The sequence below is a fragment of the Pinus tabuliformis genome, chromosome 4_1 (assembly GCF_031772625.1).
Source record: "Pinus tabuliformis cultivar Carrire ecotype Pingquan chromosome 4_1, CPIR1, whole genome shotgun sequence".
NCBI lineage: Eukaryota > Viridiplantae > Streptophyta > Pinopsida > Pinales > Pinaceae > Pinus > Pinus tabuliformis.
In genome coordinates this window covers 761498298-761520069 of record NC_142303.1, presented here as the reverse complement: position 1 = coordinate 761520069, position 21772 = coordinate 761498298, and the positions used below count along the sequence as shown (strand labels likewise).

The 21772-nt window shown below is 37.8% G+C and overlaps 1 protein-coding gene across 1 annotated transcript in view; it reads left to right on the top strand.

Annotated features, from left to right (window-relative positions):
- Positions 1–271: 271 nt before the first annotated feature.
- Positions 272–21772, top strand: part of LOC149178382 (E3 ubiquitin-protein ligase IPI1-like) — a 141238-nt gene continuing 119737 nt past the window's right edge. Inside the window, exon 1 of the mRNA XM_089420328.1 lies at positions 272–897. Within this exon, the coding sequence (XP_089276454.1) occupies positions 753–897 (145 nt within the window). The 5' untranslated portion in view covers positions 272–752. The remainder of the gene's footprint in view (positions 898–21772) is intronic.

Below are 21772 nucleotides of genomic sequence, written 5' to 3'. Positions count from 1 at the left end.
TTCTAGGTAAGCCCATAACAAAATACGTGCTTGAATGTCCCTTGATAAAATATATGGCTGGATATTCTTTACTCAAATAAAAAGTAAAATGTGAAAACTTGGGGGTGAAGATGACCGACCTAAACATACCTTTGACTATTCCGGGAATGGCTTTTACCCTTTCTTCCACCTCACCACACCATTGGTTGATAAACATCTCATTTATCTCCTGATAAAATACAGCTATCTCTTTACAAATAATATTCAAAATAAACACATATAATAAAAATTTCAGTCCATCCATCTTTCGATCCGACGGCGGAGGACTCGCCAATCGCATGTGTTATACTTCTTCTAACTGCAACGGGTTTTTATGCACGCTACTGCAATCGGAGAGGAAGGAGGATAACGCGTTTCAGAATTGGTACCCGAATTCTTCGAGTTCCCGTCAAATTTTTATCAAGCGGCTCTTAAACTCATCGCACGGTCTGAGAATCGTCCCTGAGTTTTAACCGGCTTTTATTCGCGGGAATTTTGTTGAGAAATGGACAATCGATGGTTTTGAGGCGACGATATAAGCTGCGGTGATCGCGGATCCCTCTTTTACAGAATGAATTTTGATGAACATTTCGGTCCGCCTTTGTGTTCAGATTATCAATCGAAGTGTATTTGCCGGGCCAAAATTTAAGGGGGATTTTTATCAGTGAAATTTGGGGTTAATTGTAGGAATCGGTGCTTGAATTGCGGTTTCAGGAGCAGGGATCCGAGCAGAGATGGAGACGGGAAATAGAGATAAACAATCGCAGGGGGCTTTTTTGTGTACGGGTTCGATATCGTGTTCGGTTTGTTTGGAGGTAGTTTCGGACAGAGGGGAGAGATCGATTGCCAAGCTCAAATGCGGTCATCATTTTCATTTAGGTAAAATTTCTGATCATATCTAGCGCTTTCTCCCTAAAAATGCTAAAGAGAAATCCCTCGACGTTTAACCCTAGGCCCTTCGTTGTGTTTTATGAAACCCTAATTGAGTAAACAATAAAATTTGAACCAGATCATACATATTTTAATGAGTTTGTGTTATCTGTGATAAAAAAGGAATTCCTCGTTCTCTCTGTTGTTTTATAAATAAAAATGAGAAAATTTTAAGAATGAATCCGAGGACATCTTTTATTAATGCTATCCCATATGTGGGTAAAACAGTAAAATTCGAAAAGCAGACCATCTCTAGATGGTGGAGGCTCAAAATTGTGAAATGTTTAAAAGACAAGGGAAAACATGGATTATTATCCTTTTTGGTACACACTATAAGCGCAAAGGGCGAGGAGCGAGCGAATATAAACCCATAGATCATAACGTGGGTTCAAGATTCTGGTCCGTCCATGTGTGAAGCTTGGATTGACCCACAGATTCCTTTGGATTTGAATTTGACCAGACGCTCGGGAATATTGGAAAATATAAGTTTTATGTTTTCAATTTTTGAGGTTGGGCTGAAAGGTAAGTATTGCGTAGTGAATATTCAGTACTGACCGCTTGGAATTTGATTATGGTTGGTAAATCCATTTGCCACTTCATAATCAACTGCAATGTGAACTGACAATGCAAGCAAAGTTTGGGAACAAATGCAGCACTTCTTTAACAGCATAATCCATAAAGTTAAATCACACATCTTTCAGATCATTAATGCAATATGAGCCGACAATGAAAGCAAAGTTGGGAATGGATTCAGCACATGTTCATGACAACATTCACAAAGTTCAATTAAAAATAAGGAAAAGTTTGGGAATGGATTCAGCACATGTTTGATGACGGCATCCATAAAGTTCAATTAAAAAGAAAGTTTTTCCAGACCATGGCAGGTAAATATTATTTTCTGAAGGTGAATTACCATGTGCAAGGCCAAACACCCAGGGACTATTATAACAAACTTACCTTCTTGGAAATCATATACTGGTAAATTTCACATTGACATGTAACTGAATAAACTTGTACCCTCACAATTTCAATGATGAGTTGGGATGTTTCTCAGTCCATGCCTCATTGCAATAAAGTATATAAACATTCGTTGACTTAATGCATGGGTACACAACGTTCTTGAGAAGCACTTCTTATTGTTCCCTATCTTTGCATGTGTCTGTAAACTGCACATTCCCATCCACCAACAATGGATGCATCACTGTTTTAACATTTTAATGCTGACCAATATCCAATATCTACTATAGATAGAGTTTGTCATGTCAGCCATAATTGTCATAGAATTGATAGGAATAACTAATAAGCCACTTGAGTAGGCAAACACAAATATGCCTCCCTATGTGTGGTAGGAGTTGACCCTTTTCTTTGGAAAATGGAAGGAATTTTTTCGCAATTGATTGCTTTCCACATTTGTTATGGATAGCTCAATCAGCTACATCTTGCTGGGCAACATGAAAATATGAGTTGGTGCTCTTGGTAGTCTCATGATGGGGTGAGCATGTAAGAACTAGAACTTATGGTTGAGTATCTTCTCAATGAAGAGGGCAAGGAGATCATATGAAAGACGACCTTGAGGTGAAAGGGATGGACTTTGAACTTTGTTTGAATAATGGGTTGGGGAATTGTGTGTTTGCATTAGATGGTGTGCTTGAGGAGTAGGCTCAAAACTCTCTTCCTTGAGGCCTAGTCTATTGGTAGCAATCTTGGTCCCTCAATTTGTGAACAATAGAGGACCATGTGTGTAGACTAGGAATGGGGGAAACCAAAGCATACCACGTGGTTAAATAAATCAACAATATGCAAGTTGAGAGATTGGATGCCATGCTTGAGGATTTTGGCTCGGAGGCCTTCCACATTTGCTACTATATTGGTGCTTGTGGCCTTCTCCAGTGTAGCACGACTCTTATAAGACCGTGAGTACTTGCAGGTCTTGACGGGTTTTATAGCGAGATGGGTCACTCTCATAGAACCTGTGGTTTCTACCCGTACCCGCCAAAACCCGCATAAAACTTAACTACCCGCATTGTACCTGTGAAGAACCGCATATGACCCACATAGGACTAGTGGCGACCCTCAAAATTTGTTTTTTTTTTTGGTTCTTTTCTCTAATAATCTATATATATATATATATATTTTATTTTTTTATTTTATTTTATTTTTTAAATTTTATTGTGTTTTGTTTTGTCTTGTTTATTTATTTATTTATTTTGTATTTTGCCGAGTCTTATACAAGTCATTTCCGAGTCTTATATGGGTTGCCAAGTCAATAGCCAAACGAGTCTTATACGAGTGCGAGTCATGCAACATTGGCCTTCGCTTCTCTTTTGGTGTCTCTCTTAGAGAAGAGGTGGTTTGAAAGGGACGAGGAGATATGGTTGTCCAAGATGTTGTAAAGGGAGTTCATGTGGGAGAACATGGATCAGGGTTCTAGGTTTGGGAGGATAGTATGGTGTTTACGGAAAAGGGCACACTAAAGGTTTTTGGGGAGTGGTAGGGGGCTGTGCAAAGTACACTTTCCCTAAAGCTGAGGTAAGAACACTTACAGTGGTGGAGGAAATGATAGGTTTTGTGGAGGTACGAGGAATATGAAGGGTTATGTGAGAGAGTGAAGTGGAGATGCTTGTGGAGGGTTTTGCATTCCTCATTGAACTGACACTTCATGCAGTTGGAGCCAGGGTTGTGGTTATGGTTGTGTTATCGAGTGGAATAGGAGTAATAATCAAGGGTTGCCTTGTTTATGGCCTTGGAGAGTGTCTCATACTTGGTCATGGTCATGTCTAGTGACATGAAGTGAGAGATGGGGGGTGCAACTCTTTGATGCATGCGGTGTATGAGTTGGCATATTATCTATTGAAAAGAAAGGTGGTGGAGTGGGGGGAGAAAAGTGGGGGAGATGCAGAGAGGCATAAGGTGAGGAGGGTGTGGTCTATCAAAAGGAGGGGAGGCATAAAGAGGTGTTGAATATGTGGGAGGAGGTTCGCGTTAGTTAGGATTAGTCCACTACAGTGGCCCCTTTGTTGTGTAGGAAGCAACTGAACCCCCTTGACTCAAGGTAGCAGGGGTGCACCATTTCAGATCAACAAACCTTGGGATTCTGTGAGTTGTAAAAGGTGCCTCCTATATACTGCGAGGGGCCTGATCTTATTCTCATAGCTCCTTTATAGGCCCATGGAATCTGGCTGAACTTGTGGAGGCAAAGTGCATCCTCAGCTCTGTCATGTATAGACACCTGTAGGTTTCTGTTTTGGGTGTTGAAGTCCCTTATAAGAATGACCTCCCCGGTAGTGGAAAAGTAGATGTCAGCATACAGGTCAAGGAAGGGATCCCCCTCGTACTCCTTATATAGTGTGAAGTTAATTTCTCCCAGGAGTTGCAAAGATTAGGCTTTTCAGGTGCTCTTCTCTCCTGCTTCATGCCCTTAGCAATTGGATCATGACATGTTTTTTATTGTTTGAAATAATTTCCAAAAACATTTCAGTGGTTTCCTTTTGGCTTTAGAGTACCATCAATACAGAATTACTGGGTGGCCCTTTGAAACTATATCTAATTGATGGTTATTTTACCAAATGCAGACATTGCAAAGGATTTCATTTAAAAAAAATGAGAATCTATCTTTAACAGATGGTAAACATGGAAATAAGCATGCCCCACCCACCTGCACTTTAAGCAAAGAATGAGGTTGCTGGTGCCTTTCTAGTACCATTACAATAGTGACAATCATCCGCCCAAAGACTACATCAAAAGTATCTGCCTGTAAGCTATAATCAGTAATTGGCACAAGGTCCAAGATCAATAGCAAACTCCATGCAGGGAAGGAGCATGCCTGCCATGATTTGAACCTGGGTGATTGTCATAACAACTGCTCCAGTTGCCACTAGACCACAGCCTGGTCGACTCGAAGGATAATATGACCCTCCTACTTTGAAATAGCTCCATCTCATCTTGATTGGTGGACCTTGTTCTTTGCAGCAATTGATCTTGTTGCAACACTGTGAACAATCCTCTACCCAATTAGAAATAACTTGTATAAGTAGATAGTAAGGTTGGCCTTGGATTGGGCCCATATGACTAATACAAATAAACAGTTGGTTGGCCTTAAATTGGACTCACTTGAGTAGTGAGTGAGAATTATTATATATAGCAGATTATTTTAGTCTGTTACACATAATTATATAATTGTATAATGTTATCACTTTTTGGGTTATTGGTGGATACTAGATACTCTTCTATTTATTAAGAGATGTTTATACTTGGGATCTGTTATACCATTTTATATTTGGTGTATCGAATGTTTATTTTGCTATTTTGGGTTGTCAGGAATTATTGTTTACCTATAATGGATTATTAGTCAATGTAATTATTAGGTGTGCAACTATGCAAGGAAGTTGTAACTCAGTGAGATGATGTATGCAAATGATCACAAGCCAAATAAATACAAATAGTTCATGTGGGGATAAGTTCAAGAGGAAAGAGAAACTGTGACGAAGGTCCAAGGAGATAGAAACTCCTTAAATTAAAGAAGGCAGTTTTTAGTTGTAAATAAAATAAATTTAACAGCCTTGGCTATATTTGCAAGGATTAAGGGCATAAAAGGCGAAAAAGCAGTTTATGGCACACATGAAGGTTTCATGCAGATGGATGATATACATAGAAAACTACACTGGAGTCATGATTATGAGCAGAGTAGGGTAACCCTTGTCAGTTTTAGAGCAGATCCTTGAATTTAGATTCACAAATATGAGATTTTTGGCACAATCATATCAGAGGCCCTTGCTGAAAACCAAATAGCAACAAGAATGCAGCAATAGTCATGCTAACACAAAGTAGACAATTATTGAAGGTGGCAAATGCTGTATAAGCAAACAACTCAGATATGGAAACACTAAGTTTTGTGACCGGATCAACAAAAATTATAGATAGCAGATGTCAAAGAAAAATGTTAGCAAATAGACATCCCAAAAGAAAACAAAGGAGCGATCTTTTTATTAGATATTGAATCATAAATTCCCTTGATCAATAACGAATTCACATACAAGAAAAGTTCAACAAACATTAGTAGAATTGAAGATGAAGATGTCTCAGAGAAAGTTTGTGGCTGATCAAGAGTCAAGACATTTACTGTTGCAGACTCAAAATCAAGACTGAAAATGAAGTTGAGAATGTACAAGAGATGCCAGTAAAAATGCAGCTGCAGAAACCACTAATCAAATATGATAGGGGCACAAATAGAAACATGAGACAAAGGCAAATAAGTGCAGAACTTTGAGATGCCCCAAAAGTGTGACATTGACTGTAAAATGGAGTAAAAGGAGCATGCCATTTGTCCTTGAGCTATGTAAAAGAGCCTCTTGTTTTGAACAGAAAATAATTGTTTACTAGAGAGAGAAGCAATTATGAGTTTAGTAGATACAAGCCACTAAAATAGGACAACCAAGCAGAAAGCTAAACTTGGATATAGATATAAGTATAGGGTAAGAGTATTCACAAACTATTATGTTTTGTTTGAGGAATAAACGAAGTTATATTTTGGGGAAAATGAGATTTATTTGTCTGCAACCTATGTTTAAGTAGTTCTTTATTTCTTGGTGGAAGTTTAGAGCATGACAAATAAGATGTTTTTAGCTCTTCTGGGTAAATTCCTATTTTGGAGTTATAGGAGCTCTTCACATGATGCTGATGAAGTGTAGAATAAATTACAAATCAGATATGAAGCAAAAGACAAACTCTGAATAATAATGTTTAGAGATCAATTGGCAAGTACAAAGATGTCAAAGACAGATATGGTGGTGGATCATGTTAAGAAGTTGAAGAAATTCTGAAGTAACTCAGAGCAGTTGGTGAAAATTTTCAGATGATGACTTTGTAACTATTCCTCTAACAAATATAGACAAATCATTTTGTTAAATTTGTGACCACATCATGTGCATACTCCAAGTCAGGATGCCCTTAGCAATGTTACATTTATTGTTCTTGGCAATTTATCGCCAGGGGTCCAAAATTTAAATTATTGGCAATATTGGGGAAATATCAGAAATTATAGGAAATTATTATAATCATTCTTTTTTTTTTTCAAATTTTTAACTTCTAAAACAACATCAACATCAAGCAAACACATTGCTTCATAATTATGAAAGTAAAATCGATATATAAGATGTATAAGATGTCAAGTGATACATCAGATATCGATATTGAAATATGATATTTGTCTTGAGTCATAAGATCTAATAGAATGATACAAAATCATATCAAAACAAAAATAAATGTATCTCATTACATGAATCATGGCAATGAAAACAACGGATTTCCCCTTGTTTTCTTGATGGAAAATGGTCATAGTGTCTACAACAATGTTATCAGAATTGGACCAAAGGATTGGTTGACCAAAAATACATAGAAGATCCAAATTTTGAAAAGAACATATAATTAATGTGCATCCATATGAATCCAAATTATTATACACAAGTATGTAAAATTTCTCATGTATATAGCAAGCATGCATATAACCAAAATATCAGTAAGTGCAATCCATCTCTGAATCAAATAGTTCAATAGAGAGGCTCTAACTGGCGTCTGAACCAAAGAAAATCATGCTACAACAAATGGCTACATAACATCGGAATCGTTGTCTATATTGGAATCCTCCTCATAAAGATCACCCTGTAAGCATTAAAATAAGAATGAAAAAACTTAACATTCTAATCAATGATTTTGCTTGAGTGAAGTATACATTTTTGCTAGGGTCATGATGGAGGAGCTCAATAGTCAATTCCACTAACATCAAGGTAAATAGAGGGTTTGGTGGTCTTGATTAAATATTAGTTCTATACCCTCATACATCACAAAATCTAGTAGAAATGTTGCAATCCCGCCAATCTTGAAATCCTAAAAATGTTAAGTCTGCTGGATTTTGAGTGGGATCTAAAATTCTACTTTCAAGTTTCTCTTTATGATATCCAATGAGGTCCAAACCACTCTTAAACAATAGATTGTGTGTATGCTTGTATCCTCATAGCTCAATCCCCTAACTCACTTTAAAAAAAATAGGGTTAAAAGAAAAAAAATTGGTACTAAGTTGAAATTGATAGAGGCAGTGTGATAATTTCAAAATTATTGCAATAAATTGAAATTATCATGGTAATTTCAAAAAATCAAATTAATGCAATAATTACTGTTGATATTATCACCGAGGTTGGTTTTGGTGATATTATCACGATAAGTGGAACATTGACCCTAAGTATGTAGTAGTAGGGATGCTTCAGCGAGAGGAATGGAGATTGAATGCAGGTTATAATCAACCAACAGATAGAGCTTTGGCTTTAGAGAAAGAAGCTGCGGCTGGGGTAGAGATGGAAGCAAAAGTAGAGGCAGATGATGTGGATTGCGGTAGCAGAGGAGGAAGTACTAATCTCCTTGTACAATTGTGCTAGTTCAAATTCAATTGAGAATAATGCATATAAACATTGTGGAAAAGTGCTCCCACTGAAGATGAATACTATATGAAACAAAGAGATCATCAATTATATCAGAACAATAGGAATACAGAAAGAGGTAGAGAAAATAATTGAAATAACTTTGTTGCAATTTTGTTTTTTGTTTTTTGTTTTTTTGCTTTGTTTTGTTTATTGAGTACTCATTTAGGTACAACCCAAGGTATTTGGTATTTAGATTCAACCACCTTTAAACAAATGACGGGCAGAAAGGAGTGGTTTTCCAATCTTGAAAGCTGTAATGTTGGTATTGTTGTTTATGAATATGACAACTATCACAAGGTGAAAGGCAAAGGTGTGATACCTGTGAAATTTTTAGGCATTTTGGTTTGAAAAAGAAAAATATTTTCTTTGTTTACCTGGAAATGTTGGAATATTAACACGCTGTTACTAAAATTCAATGTAATAAAATCACAATGTCATTAAAGATGTATAAATTTATGTTAATTAAAATTGGTCATTAGTTAATAAAGTGGCTAGGTCAATGAGGTACGGCAACCACATAAATGATGTAATAAAAAGGGATACCCCCTTGTTCCATTGCATTGTGATCTAGTTTTTGAGATAGGGTATTGTTACATTAATGGCCCAAGTCCAAACTATAATGGGCTTTGAGATTGAGATTATAAATTAGCTGTGTTGAATTCGATGACATTGGATCAACTGAGATGTAAAGATGAGCACTTAGGATAGGCATTCTCTTAGGTGTCACCGTATAGAGGCAAAGAAGGATGCAATGGTAGCCCTTGTAGAAGTTTGCTTGCTTGAGAATTAAGGATGAAATCGTAATAAACTTAAAATATGTAACAATAAATATAAACAAATAACAATTGAGATTGAAAAGACACATCTTAATAAAGGGACATAATTCTTAGTGAAAAGGCTGCCTAGGTATTTATATGGAGCCCTCATTGTATTCATTCATAACTAATCATTTTCTCATATACCGTGTTCAATATAATATTGCAATCCAGGAGGATTCTTTTATATCATTCCAAATATTTTTAGTATTCATGATACGAACCGATTTGGTTCATCATAGGCATGTTTCTGTGATAACCTTGACCACAATTTTTGGAGGCAGATATTGACACATAGAGGAATAATCCCTACTATGGCTAGCTTAAAGAACATTCGAATAAAGAATCCAGAGACCTACATATGACACCAAAAGGAAGAACCATAACTTTAGTCTCCTTTGTGTGAACAAAAGATGTCTCCATTGGAGAAGAAAGTGCATACAAGACACCCATGCATGAATGCGTGCATGTATGAGATAGGACGCAGACAAGAGATGCATAATAGACGAGCAACATGCAGTCTTGGCAAAGTATGAAGGCTACAATATGTTCATGCTGAAAAGACCTTGTGAAACTTAAATGATCAGACTTGGACAACTAAATCTGATTTAAATTTTAGAAAGATGAAGTCCTAACTGCTCATGAGTGAAAAAGTCGTGACATCTTTGAAAAATTACTCACATGAAAAAAATAGTAGAAAAATTACGAAGGAGAACTAAAGACGCTTACATGTATCTCTGTTTTTACCTTTAGATATTGTAGAAATTTTGTGTCTTGTAGCCCGCCCCGACTTCAATTTGTTATGGATAACAAGCTTAATGCCCACATCAGATGGTTAATTGCTGATATTTAAACTCGAGTACAAATTGCAATTAAAATTCTAACAGGCTATCACTACTTTTGACTTTCACTTTCAGCTGATAAATTTTTTTACAAGGATACACAAAATTTGGACATCGATATTTTTGGTCAACACAACCCTGGAAAAACACCCCAAAGGGAAAACTAGTTAGAAAAGGATTTTTATTTTGCTTTTCTCAGAGAAATGATTACAACATTAAATACACAGGGGTACTTATCTTCCCCCTGCTGTTGTCTAGGAAGTTGTGCCACTGTCCAGCAATCATTGTGTTGGAATTTGTGCCACTATTTAGACTTTCTTGCCTCAGAAATTGTGCCACAGTCAGCTCTCTGACCTCTGAAATTCGTGCATGTCAGCCTGACTTTAGACCTTGAATTTTGGCCTCATATCAACAAATTTCTTTCATGAAATCTACGCTGTCAGATGAAGAATCTCTCCTTGATTTTCGCACTGAAAGACTTTTGATATCTCCTTGATTTTCGGGTCTATGCTTGCCTCAAAAAATGTGCTGAGTCTCTGCCCTCAGCCCCTCGAAAACCATGTTGATCCCTCAATCTGCGCGCTGGAAACTCTGCCTTTACCTCAGGATGTGTCTCAACCTTGAAACTCGGGCCTGAGTGTGGTCTTTTCCTTGGTGCAATTCAATCTCTCCTTCAGCAAATGCTATCTCAGCATATCCTCTTGACTTCTCTTCTCCTCCTGACTTCTCCAACTGTACACGTGAAGAATGAATTCCTCCTTTGCCTTTTTCCCTACTTTTTAGTTTCATAATGATGAGAAGCCCAAGGGCAGATCAAGGGCAGAGATTAGATCTTAGCTCTCCTTGATCAAGGGTGGATATCTAATCTCCCATTGACCCCCTCTTAAGTTTCCCCTTTCATTAATAACTTTTGTACCTTGTGCCTTTTTCTCATAGTCGCTTTAATATAATAAAGTACAATGTACTTTTAGAACCACATAAAGTGACTAAAAAGTCACATGACTTTAATAACCGCATAAAGTCACACTAAAAAGATGGGTTCAATTTGTGTTCTTAGGCTTAGGCAAATAGCACTAGGAAAAACCTACTTGGTACCTTTTTCAACACTCCCTCTTACCGAGGAAGTTGTTTCTTACCACTCCTATCTTGTCCTGAAATAGATGGCAACAACCACACCAAGTCACTCTCCCCCTTTGACATCAAGGGCAAAGGGCGGACCAAGATATTCTCTCCCTTGATATACATTCTGCTGTCCATACTCCCCTTGAGTACATGCTGAAATCTCTGATTGAGCTCCCCCTTTGTACATGCTAAGATGTATCAATCCGTTCATGCTCCCCCTGAGCACATGCCGAGTTTGCAAAAATATTTTTCAAAAGAATAACATGACTCTACAACTCAACTAAGTGAGTATGACCTTCCTATCACCAATGACTCATACATACATCAATCTCCCAACCAAGTGGGGATACACCATTTTGACTCATCCACCCAACCAAGTGGGGATATACCAAATGTTTATACATGACTGAAATAGACATTATTACATCATCCTTCCCATGCAAAGTGGGGTTACAAATTAGGTCTTTTCATGACCTTTACATCAAATGATATACATGACTTTTATAACAATGACCAGCAATCTAAACAAGACCATGATAGTCATCAGCAACTATCGTACACCATATATGATATGCACCATAAGCATCTGTCCCTAGCATCCAGACCTGTAACCTGCAATACCATTCTCTTGGCCACATAAGCATCATCACCAAAGACTTCTAACCATAATGCCAACAATGCATTATTCAAAGCATATGCTCCCCCTGAACCTGTGCCAACCAACACGTACCATGACCGAACCATATCAGACTTCTTTTCGTGAGTTTGTCCTGCAGCCACTAACTCACGTATATACGCGACTTCTCTTCATAATAGCTGCGTACGCAAATTGGAATACTGAAGGTTTACACTTTCAACTTCCCTTGGGTCTACTATGTCTGCTAATTAAGTTATGCCACATCTTTCTGACAATAATTCTGTCTTCTTCAATACCTAGGATTGAGATGATGTATGCTCCTTTTGCTTTGGTGTCTGAATTTTGCTCCTGCATTCCTTTACTTTATGTCCAAACTTGTTACATGCATAACATCTTACATGTTTCATATTCCTTTTATTGCAATCAATAGCTTTGTGACCAAACATATTGCAAGCAAAACAATATCCCTTAAAGTACTTGGAACGTGATGATCTTTTTGTGTGATAGTCTTGAACCATTCTACTTTTGCATCTGGCTGCAACATGTCCAAGATATGACATTCATAACATTCAACATTATTCATTGGAGGAAATAACGGTCTATCACTTCCACAGTTAGGAGCAAAAGATTTTCTTTGAAGAATTTCATTCCTTGGTTGTTGCTGGGGTTGACTTCTTATCTCCTTGTTGAGCATTTCAGGTTTTGCATTAGAGTTCTTTGCCTCACCTTGTGAGCTAGATTCACCTTCAACAGTTTCATAAAAACCAAGACCAGTTTTGATAGCAGGGGATCTTTGACTCCTAAGAATATCATCCAAAATCTTAGTACTGTCTTGAAATCGTAACAGTTTATCCTTTTTTTCTAGTTTACCTTTTAAGATATTTACCTCAACCTGATGTTCTTCTTCCTTTTCCAGATATTGCTTCTTTATGTTTTCTTCAGCTTTTCTTCCTCTTTCCACTTGTTGCCTTAATTCGAGCACTTCATGCTCTTGTTCTTCAAGAGCTTCTTCATTCTGCTTCTTTGGTTCTTCAAGATCTTCTTTTAGAGAGAGGATCTTAGATTCAAGTCTCTGGATTGTTATGCTCTGATCTTTTACTACATCCTGCAGCTACTCCCTTACTCTGGTTACTGTCTCCAGCTGAACTTTTAATCTGGTAACTTCTTCTTTTTCTACGTCATTATTTTCATATGCCATGAGAAGTTTAATTTTTTGATTATCTTCATCACTATTGGATAAGTCATCACTATTATCATGAGTGTAATAACTTCTATTACCTTCTTCAGACATCTTTGCTTTGTTATGAGGGCATCTAGCAGCATAATGACCAACTCTACCACAAGAAAAACATTTGGAAGGTAGCTTACCTTTGAACCTTCCAGATCCCCGTTGAAGCTTCTTGACAAAATTTACCTCATATTCTTCTTTTGAAATGTATCCTGATTCATTGAGTTTTTCTTTTCCCTTTGTTGATACTTTAAATGCGGCTTCTCTCATATCTGATGGTCCTCCTTTTCTCATTTCAAAAGCAGTTAAGATTCCATGAAGCTGCGTCATAGTGATATTCTGCAGATCCTGCTTCTTTTCTATGGCAGACACTTTGGGTTTAAATTTAGCAGACAAGGATCTCAAAACTTTCTCAACTAAGACAACTTCCTTAATTTCTTCACCCAGATTCGTCATACAATTGACAATCTCATCTATACGTAGGAAGTAATTATCTATGCTTTCATCACTATGCATCTTAAGAGTTTCATATTGAATTCTGAGAGTTTGAAGCTTAGCACGTTTTACCTCAGCGTCTCCTTCGTAGATTAGAATGATTTTGTCCCATATTTCTTTCGCTGAGTTGAGCTGCATGACCTTGACAAATCCTGATTTTGACAAACTTCCCAATAAGATAGTAACAACTTTGGCATTGATTTCATATTGCTTTCTACCTGCCGTATTTGTAGGAATCACTGATGGAAATGTATATCCTACTTCCACGATTTCCCAAATATTTGTTCCAAGCGATTGTAGATAGGCTGTGGTTCTTATCTTCCAGTAAACAAAATTGCTCCTATTGAAGATTGGTGGTCTGATGAATCCCTTTCTTTCTTGATTACTCATCTTGATGGATCTTCCTTCAAGCGATCAAGCTTCTTTTGAAGGACCTGCTCTGATACCAATTGTTGGAAATAATAATGAGAGGGCGGGGGGGTGAATCAATATTAACAAATCAATAACTTTTTCATTTCCATAATCAGATTCATATACGCTACTTCAGTGAAGGCAACTCGCGTGTACATGCAACTGTGTTTAATGCAACTAGCGTATATCCAGTAAACTTATGATTCAATTAATTCATCATATGTTAATCTTTAATCAGTGCATCAGAACATCATTAACCATATAAACAGTAACCAGGTGCAATAAGAATAGAACATATCATCACACATAAGAGACACTCATGAACAACAAGATATAAGGTGGAAACCCAATGTCGGACAAAAACCACCCACTGCTGTTTTCTTTAAGATAAGAAAAACCTGTTTACAATCTTGTACTGGTGCAGACTCATACCAGTACGCAAGAACCCACCTGCAGAAGGCTACAACCTTCTCTCGTTCTCCAGCTTCTACTGGAAGGGAGCTACAACCCCCTAGCTCTTGTACTAGCCAATATATTTACTAGTACGTAGGCGCCGGCCTACAGAAGGCTACGACCTTCTCTTTTCTTCTAGGGACCATGTTTCATAAATTTTCAGACTGGATCCATCAATACAAAATCAATCACCACTGCAATACGACCATCAAATATATTTGCATCATCAATCTCTGAATCACCCAACAATTGAATGACTGAAACCCTGTCGTTAAAACACAGTCACCAGAACACAGAGCAGAACCCAGAACTTTGCAACAACCACTAGAACCAACATCAACCTCAATACCATGGTCCAAAACCACGTAGTATCAATACCTTGGACCCAATCCCTGGGGTCAATACCTCGGATCAAACCCTAAAATACAATAAAGTATAATAAAGTGTAATAATGGCATGTCGCGTAACTACCCACTAATACCTACAGGCTAGCTCATTGAGGGTCTCAACTATCCACAAAGTGCATTAGTACGTGGCCACAAGCAAAGATTAGCCAAAATATTTCAACCACCTGCTTAATCTAAACAAGGGTACATAGAGATGGCATTACATCCATAGGTTATGACAGAATATCACCATATCACATCCCATAATGCTGAGTTGAGGGGGGCTTGTTGAAAATTGAAATAGTGCTCACGATGGTAGTGAGTCGTGACACTCATTGTTGAGAAGGCCCAACAAGAAAGCCAACGGCATTGGTAGAGTGCCAATAACCCACTTGGGCCAAGATGACAACAATATAGTATTATGATTAACAGGCTCAAATAATATATGAAGTGAAACAGTCCATCTATCAGTGAAACACTCCATCTATTAACAGAACCTACTTATTTATCAATTCTGAAAACATTTGGCACTGTTGATGGTTGTGCTCCAACTCTGGTTCATGTAACAAAAAAAGATGAGGACCTCTTGGTAGGTGAAGCTGTGGAGCCCCTTCCACCACCTTTAGTGGTAGATAGCTTGGAAGTTCGGTCTACATGTTTGACATTGTTTGCAATTGCCTCTTCTTCTTTCTATCCTTTGCAAGATTTGAATCATGTGCAACTCTCATAAACTATGGGCTAGATTCAAAACAAATCCAACATCATCCTCGGGGAGTTTAACTGAATGGTATTTCACCTAGCTAATCCCTCCTGTCATATGCAGCCCATGCAATTTGCAATTCAATTATTGTTGGTTTGTCCCATCTTCAGGTTCCCCATACTGCCAAAATGGGTCCAACACCTTGGGCATCTTTGCAATGGAAGTGGAGAGCTTCAAATTTCAAACCTAAGGCACAAAAAATTCAAGAAAATTGCATTAAACCCCCACTAGAAAAAATTAACAGCTTATTGATTTTAAAATTCAAACCTTTAGAAAATTAGATTAGATTATTAGCAATGAATAATGGCAATAAGAGGCTGGATAAAAGAATAAAATCAAGCTTTCTGCCCCATTATTTAAAAACCCCTTGCATTTTTTTATGGGCATTAAAATCATGGAAGAAGTGTAATACTATATAGTATAGCTTCCTATGCTTACAAGCTTGAAGTAACTAAAAATGTTAATAGTGAATCTTGAAGTTTTAATATTATTTTGATATATATAGAGTATAGCTTCTTATGCTTACAAGCTTGAAGCAGCTAAAAGTTGAATCATGATATATATATATATATATATATATATATATATATATATATATATATATATATATATATATATATATATAGTGGGCGTTCCCTGAAAAATTTCGGGGTGTGCTCTAGCTGTCCCGGGTACACGTTACCCAATCCCTACCATTCCCCTAGTGCATACCATTTCTGTCGTCTCCTATTTCTAGGTATTCCATTCACATTTTATTTCTTGTATTTCTGTGCTTTTGTATTAATGTATGTAATAAAATTACATGTTATCTATTGCATCTCCGTACATTGTAATTTCTCATATTTCGTAGATCCTCATATTACAATGACTCTAGTTATCACATCAATAAAAAAACTGCCTAATGAATCTAAACATGGATTTCCTCCATACACCTTTGTTGTGGCTTTAAGATTATTTTATACATAAATTTTAGTAACTTGAATCAATAACAAATAGTGATCTACACCCCTTGGCAAGTTGGGATCAACCAGGACTGTGGATAGATTTTGAATTCATTCTCAATGGTTGTACACCTTTTATTGTTGCCATATTTGGCACATTTGCCTTGATTTCCTTGAAATTGCATAATAAGAACATGTTGAATTTCTCTGTAAAGTAACATACCCATGCTATTTTGTGGCCACCTTTGCCCTTATTTGTCTGCTTTAATTTGCGTGTCAGATGTATAATGTACATATTGTTTTTTTTAAACCAGAATGAGTATAGTTTATATTAAAAAGTCGCGCCCGTTCACAACAAAATCGGGTTTTTACATCGATTTATCACTGCTTCAACAAGCTGATACAAATTTCTTGGTCCATCTAGACTATTGCAGTAGCTATGTCTATCCTGGTTACAAAAATTTCCCATTCTGGGATATCTACAACTATAACTTCGACAGAATTGAAATAAGAGATATATACATTTACAGTTCATCATTTTAATAACACAAAAACAAAACCAATACAGAGATGGTCAGATATCCATGGGGGCTAGGCTATTTAGATCTAGTCTCGGGGAGGCCTCTTCTGAGTCTTTGGGATTCTCCTGGTCTGTCATGTCCTCCACATTTTCCTCCAAACCATCCTCTATTGCATCCACCTTGAGCTTCAAATTTTCCAGTTGATGACGCAGTGTCCACTTCGTCCTCAAGTTGCCTGATACGTTCCTTTTTCTCAATTTCCCTTTCCTGCATGTTCATATTCTCATGCATTTGTTGATGCATGCTGCGTTGAAGTTCTGACAGTGCTTCCTGCAGGTCCCAGTGATCTTGAACATAGGTGAGACATGAGGGTCTGTATTTGCCACCTTGCAAAGAGGAACCGACTTTCAGCCCACCAGATCTGAGCTTGTGGCTTCCCCACGTGCCCGACCAAGAACTGTCTTCAGACCTCTGCATGCTGGCTTCCAAAACCGCGCTTTTTATCGATCTCCAGAAATTGGCATTATTTTCCTTGATCTCCCACAGCTAGGCACCCTCTCGCGCCCACGACAGACTGCCCTGCTCCTTGGCGAGAATGCACCTTCCAACCTCACTCCTACTCCAATTATCCTCCCTATTCCGGAGAGAATTACTAACCCACCCGGTGTCCCAAATCTAGTTCGACTGCAAAAACTCCGGACAACCCAAGCCCAACACTCGCGACCTTCCAATTACGCTCATAATTTCTTGATTTTCCTTAAATAACTTAGACAGACTGACCTTCCTACCCTCATTATGACTCTTCACATCATAACACCCAGCCTCCATGACACAAAAACTGATACACAACAGCCTCGGCTCTAGCCACCAGGCTTTCGCAGAGGCCACCATCCCACTCTCAGACCTTATGACATACAAAATCCACATACCTGTATGCACTTTATACCTGCTGCCTGACCTGGAGGTGATGCAGAGATGAGCGAGGAGATTGCTGCAATCGAGATCCCATGAGTAATCCATCATAAATCCACCATCCTCCATTAATTTCCCACCAAGCTCCTGATCTCTATCAGTCATTCCCACAATTCTCCCACGAATGAGCCCGACCTTATTGAGGTCTTGAATTAAATTTTGCTCCTTAAAACTCAAATCCCTGCATGCGCCCGAGGTGCTGCACCGCTCAATTCTCCAAGAACCAGGGCTGAAACAATGAGGGCACACGTTGTGACTTATTCTTGTAACATGTGTGGTACATAATTTCCGTGGGGCGCCACGTTTCGAGCGAGTCTGGGTGTCCGACTTGCCACGAGTCCGTATGGCTAACAGGATCTTGCAGAGGGTGATGCGACAGAGGGAGAAGGAGCTGAGGGCAGAGGTTATAACACAGAGGTGGAGGTTAGAAAGGGGAGGGGCCACAGGAAAGGGGGAAGGGGAGGGAAATGAGGAAGGGTGATGCAGGTGCATCTAACCTAGGTTAAATGTTTACTTAGGGAGTTAGTTTGTAAAATGAGGATTAAATTAATTATTGTATTTTTCTATAGCTTTTAGGAGAGAATGATAATTCTTGTAAATAGGAGAAAATTCGAGAGTATTGTGGAAGGTTTGAGAAGATTATGGATTAGTTAGCTTTTATCTAGGGATAAGGGATTGGATGAGAGATTTTATGGATTATGAGAGATATTTTGGGAGTTCACCTTGGGTTCTAATCCATTTGTATAAATTGAGGTGAGCCCATGAGGCATGATGTATGTAGAAGTGTGAGTAATTGAGAAATCCTTCTGTAATTATTTTATTGTTTAAATAATCATTTGTTTAAGAGTTTATATACATTCTTATTGTTTGGCTTTCAGTATTGTTGTGCGTGTGTTGATGGTTAGTGTGAAGAACTTATGGTTAGATGCCTGTCATATTTTTGGTATCAAAGCACAAGGTTGGGTTTGTCAAAGAGGTGCGACGAAGTGGTAAGTATGTGTTGTTGTGCCGCTATGTATTGAGCACTTTATTATTGGGTATTGACTGTATTTGTAGCGTGGAGCGAGGATGTTGTTCTGCTATAGTAGGTTGTCCATTTTACCGTCGCCAAGTATCCAAAGCAATTGCGCTACCACAAAAGCAACATGGAGAAAGAACTGTCTGTCGTGGGCTTGGAGGAGGCCGCAGTACGAGGTTAGATTTGAGCTTGGCAAGGTGTAATTGGGGCATTAGAATTTTGTGTTGTGACTGGCAGTTGTAATTGTGCGTCTTCCTGTGAATAAGTGATTACGTGTGGCCGGCTAAAAGCGTTGTCAGTTGACTATTGGAACGTTGCTGTTCTGGATACGTGATAATCTTGTAAAGGAGAGGCCCGAAATGTTTATGAAAGGAAATCCAACATAATTCTTTCGCCAAGTTGGTCATGGTGCTTCTTATGGTCTTCGTGTTAAATTAATGAGAGCAGAGTATGCAGTAAACCATAATGCAAGAACTGGTTCAGTATTGGTTCGCTTCAGGTAAAGATTCTAAGCGATGGCATGTGTCCTTGGCATTGAGATCATGGCATTCATGGAATCTTTGCAACAGGGGCATAGATTTCTCTCTCAATTATCGTTTTAAGAAAGTTATGGATCAGATATTGCATTTGAATATAGACCATTTCCATTTCTTTCCTCACGAGGAACAAAACTAACCCAAGTTTCCTTATATAGTTTTTCACTCCTTCTGAGAGGTTTGAGCTGATTCACTTCGATGTCTTCCTATAAATTCAATGATGAGTTTGAAGAAAAGTGCTTGGGGATCGAAACTACCACATCAAAGAGACATCTACAACAGAAGACGAGACAGAGAACCAAAGGATAGAAGGTTTGAAGAAATAAAGAAGTAGGATTGAACTTGAGGAGCGGTCGTATCTGTTGGAGGAAAAGGAACAGATTTAATGCATATTGCTTTAATAATTGCAGATATTTAATTTCCTGTAAAATTGGAGCAGATTATATTATCTTTATGAAATATTGCATGTAGTTGTAGAAAAATTGTCCAAGAGGAGTGGACAGAAAGATCATTCTTCGAGATTATGAGAGTTAATGAGTGCTTATTAGGAGAGAGAATAAGTGCTCATTAATTTTGAAGTTCTTTGAATTGTGTCAAGGTCAAATTCAAATGTTTTTTCTTTTGAGAAGAGTTTTGATAAAGACAAAGTTGAAGAGTTTATGAAATAAGTCAATCAAGTGAGTTTGTTAAGCCAAGTGCGCAAATAGACAAAAGTCCTTGCACAAGTTGAGTCGAAGTGAGAAAGTCTCTCAATGTAGAAAATCAAGTCAAGAGCCATGTAATTGATCGAGTCGAGAGACAAGTTTGATGGAAGGAACTGTAATGTTGAGTTCAAGTGAGGTTACTAATGAAAAATGTAAAGGTTGTAGAGCTTGAGTCAAGAGTCAAGTACACTAAGATTTATTGATGTAAAAGTCTGGAGTCAAAAGGAAATAAAGAGTTATAGAGTCAAGTCAAAAAGCTTGAGTCTTTGAATGTAATGGGTGCATGATCGGCGAACCTCGACACCCAAAATCTATTCATTGTAAAGGCAATCTGAAGAGTTACTGTAGTTGTTGTTTGTAGCAAAGAGGAGCAAGGAGTGCTCAGGAGTAAGGTTCAAGTGAAGTGAACCATTGACCAAGTTCAGAGGAGATAACTTGGAAAAGTGATTAAGTTGCAGGTTATAGTGAACAAGGTGAAGTTCACGACAAAAGATGCAGATTCCAGAGAAAGGACACGATGATGCCATAGCAATTGGCATTGGTGATGACGAGAAAGAGATTGCTGAATTAAAGGTACGACTTGACGTATTGCTAGAGCTATTACAAAGATAAAGACACAGATGGGTAATAAAGAGAATAGTTAAATGGCCAATCCAACAATTGATGGAGAGAAGACAAAAGCGTAAACTGAAAGTTTTAGAAGCAGAGAAACTCCAGAAAAATATATACATTTGCAAACCAGAGCAAGGATCATTGCTTGGTGACGAAGATGATGATATGAGCGTGGGTTTGATTCCCACAGACGACGCTACAGATTGTTCAGAAGACTAGCATGAAGACCTGAAGACATATTCATTTGTCAAACCTCATGTTTTTAAATCTAACCATTGGTGTGTGGATGCAGGATATGTTGCTGAACAACAAATTGATACAAACGTGAAACAAGTTGCTAATGAATTGGAAAATGATGGGCAAAATGTAAACATGAGAGATATTGCAACAGAACTAAAGTTCTTAGAAGAATGGTTGGACAATCCAAAGCTAGAGCGTGACACAAAGGAAATTAAGATGGAATACAACATGCCTTCAAATTGACAAATTTGGCGCAACGGAAGCGTAGAGATTGACAACAAAGTTCAACAAACAAACAATAATGTGCAACCAGAAGACAAGTTAAATATTGAAATTGAAGAAATGAAGAAGCTGATGTTGAAAGAATCTTAGAAGATGTCCATTGAACAAAGAAAAAGCAAGGATAACAACAAGATACATTTGACTGCACAAGTATACATCAACAAAAAGGGAGGACAACTACAACATAAAGTTTGGAAGCCTCGAAGACGAAAGAAGAAAACCACAGAACATGAACAATATGACAAATTAATTGATCAGCGACACAAAGTTTGGGATCCATGCGGAATTTTATCATCTTATGAAGACTGATGGTCGGGAGACCATGATTTTCTTTTACCTGGGGAGTTTGATGCAGGTGCATCTAACCTAGGTTAAGT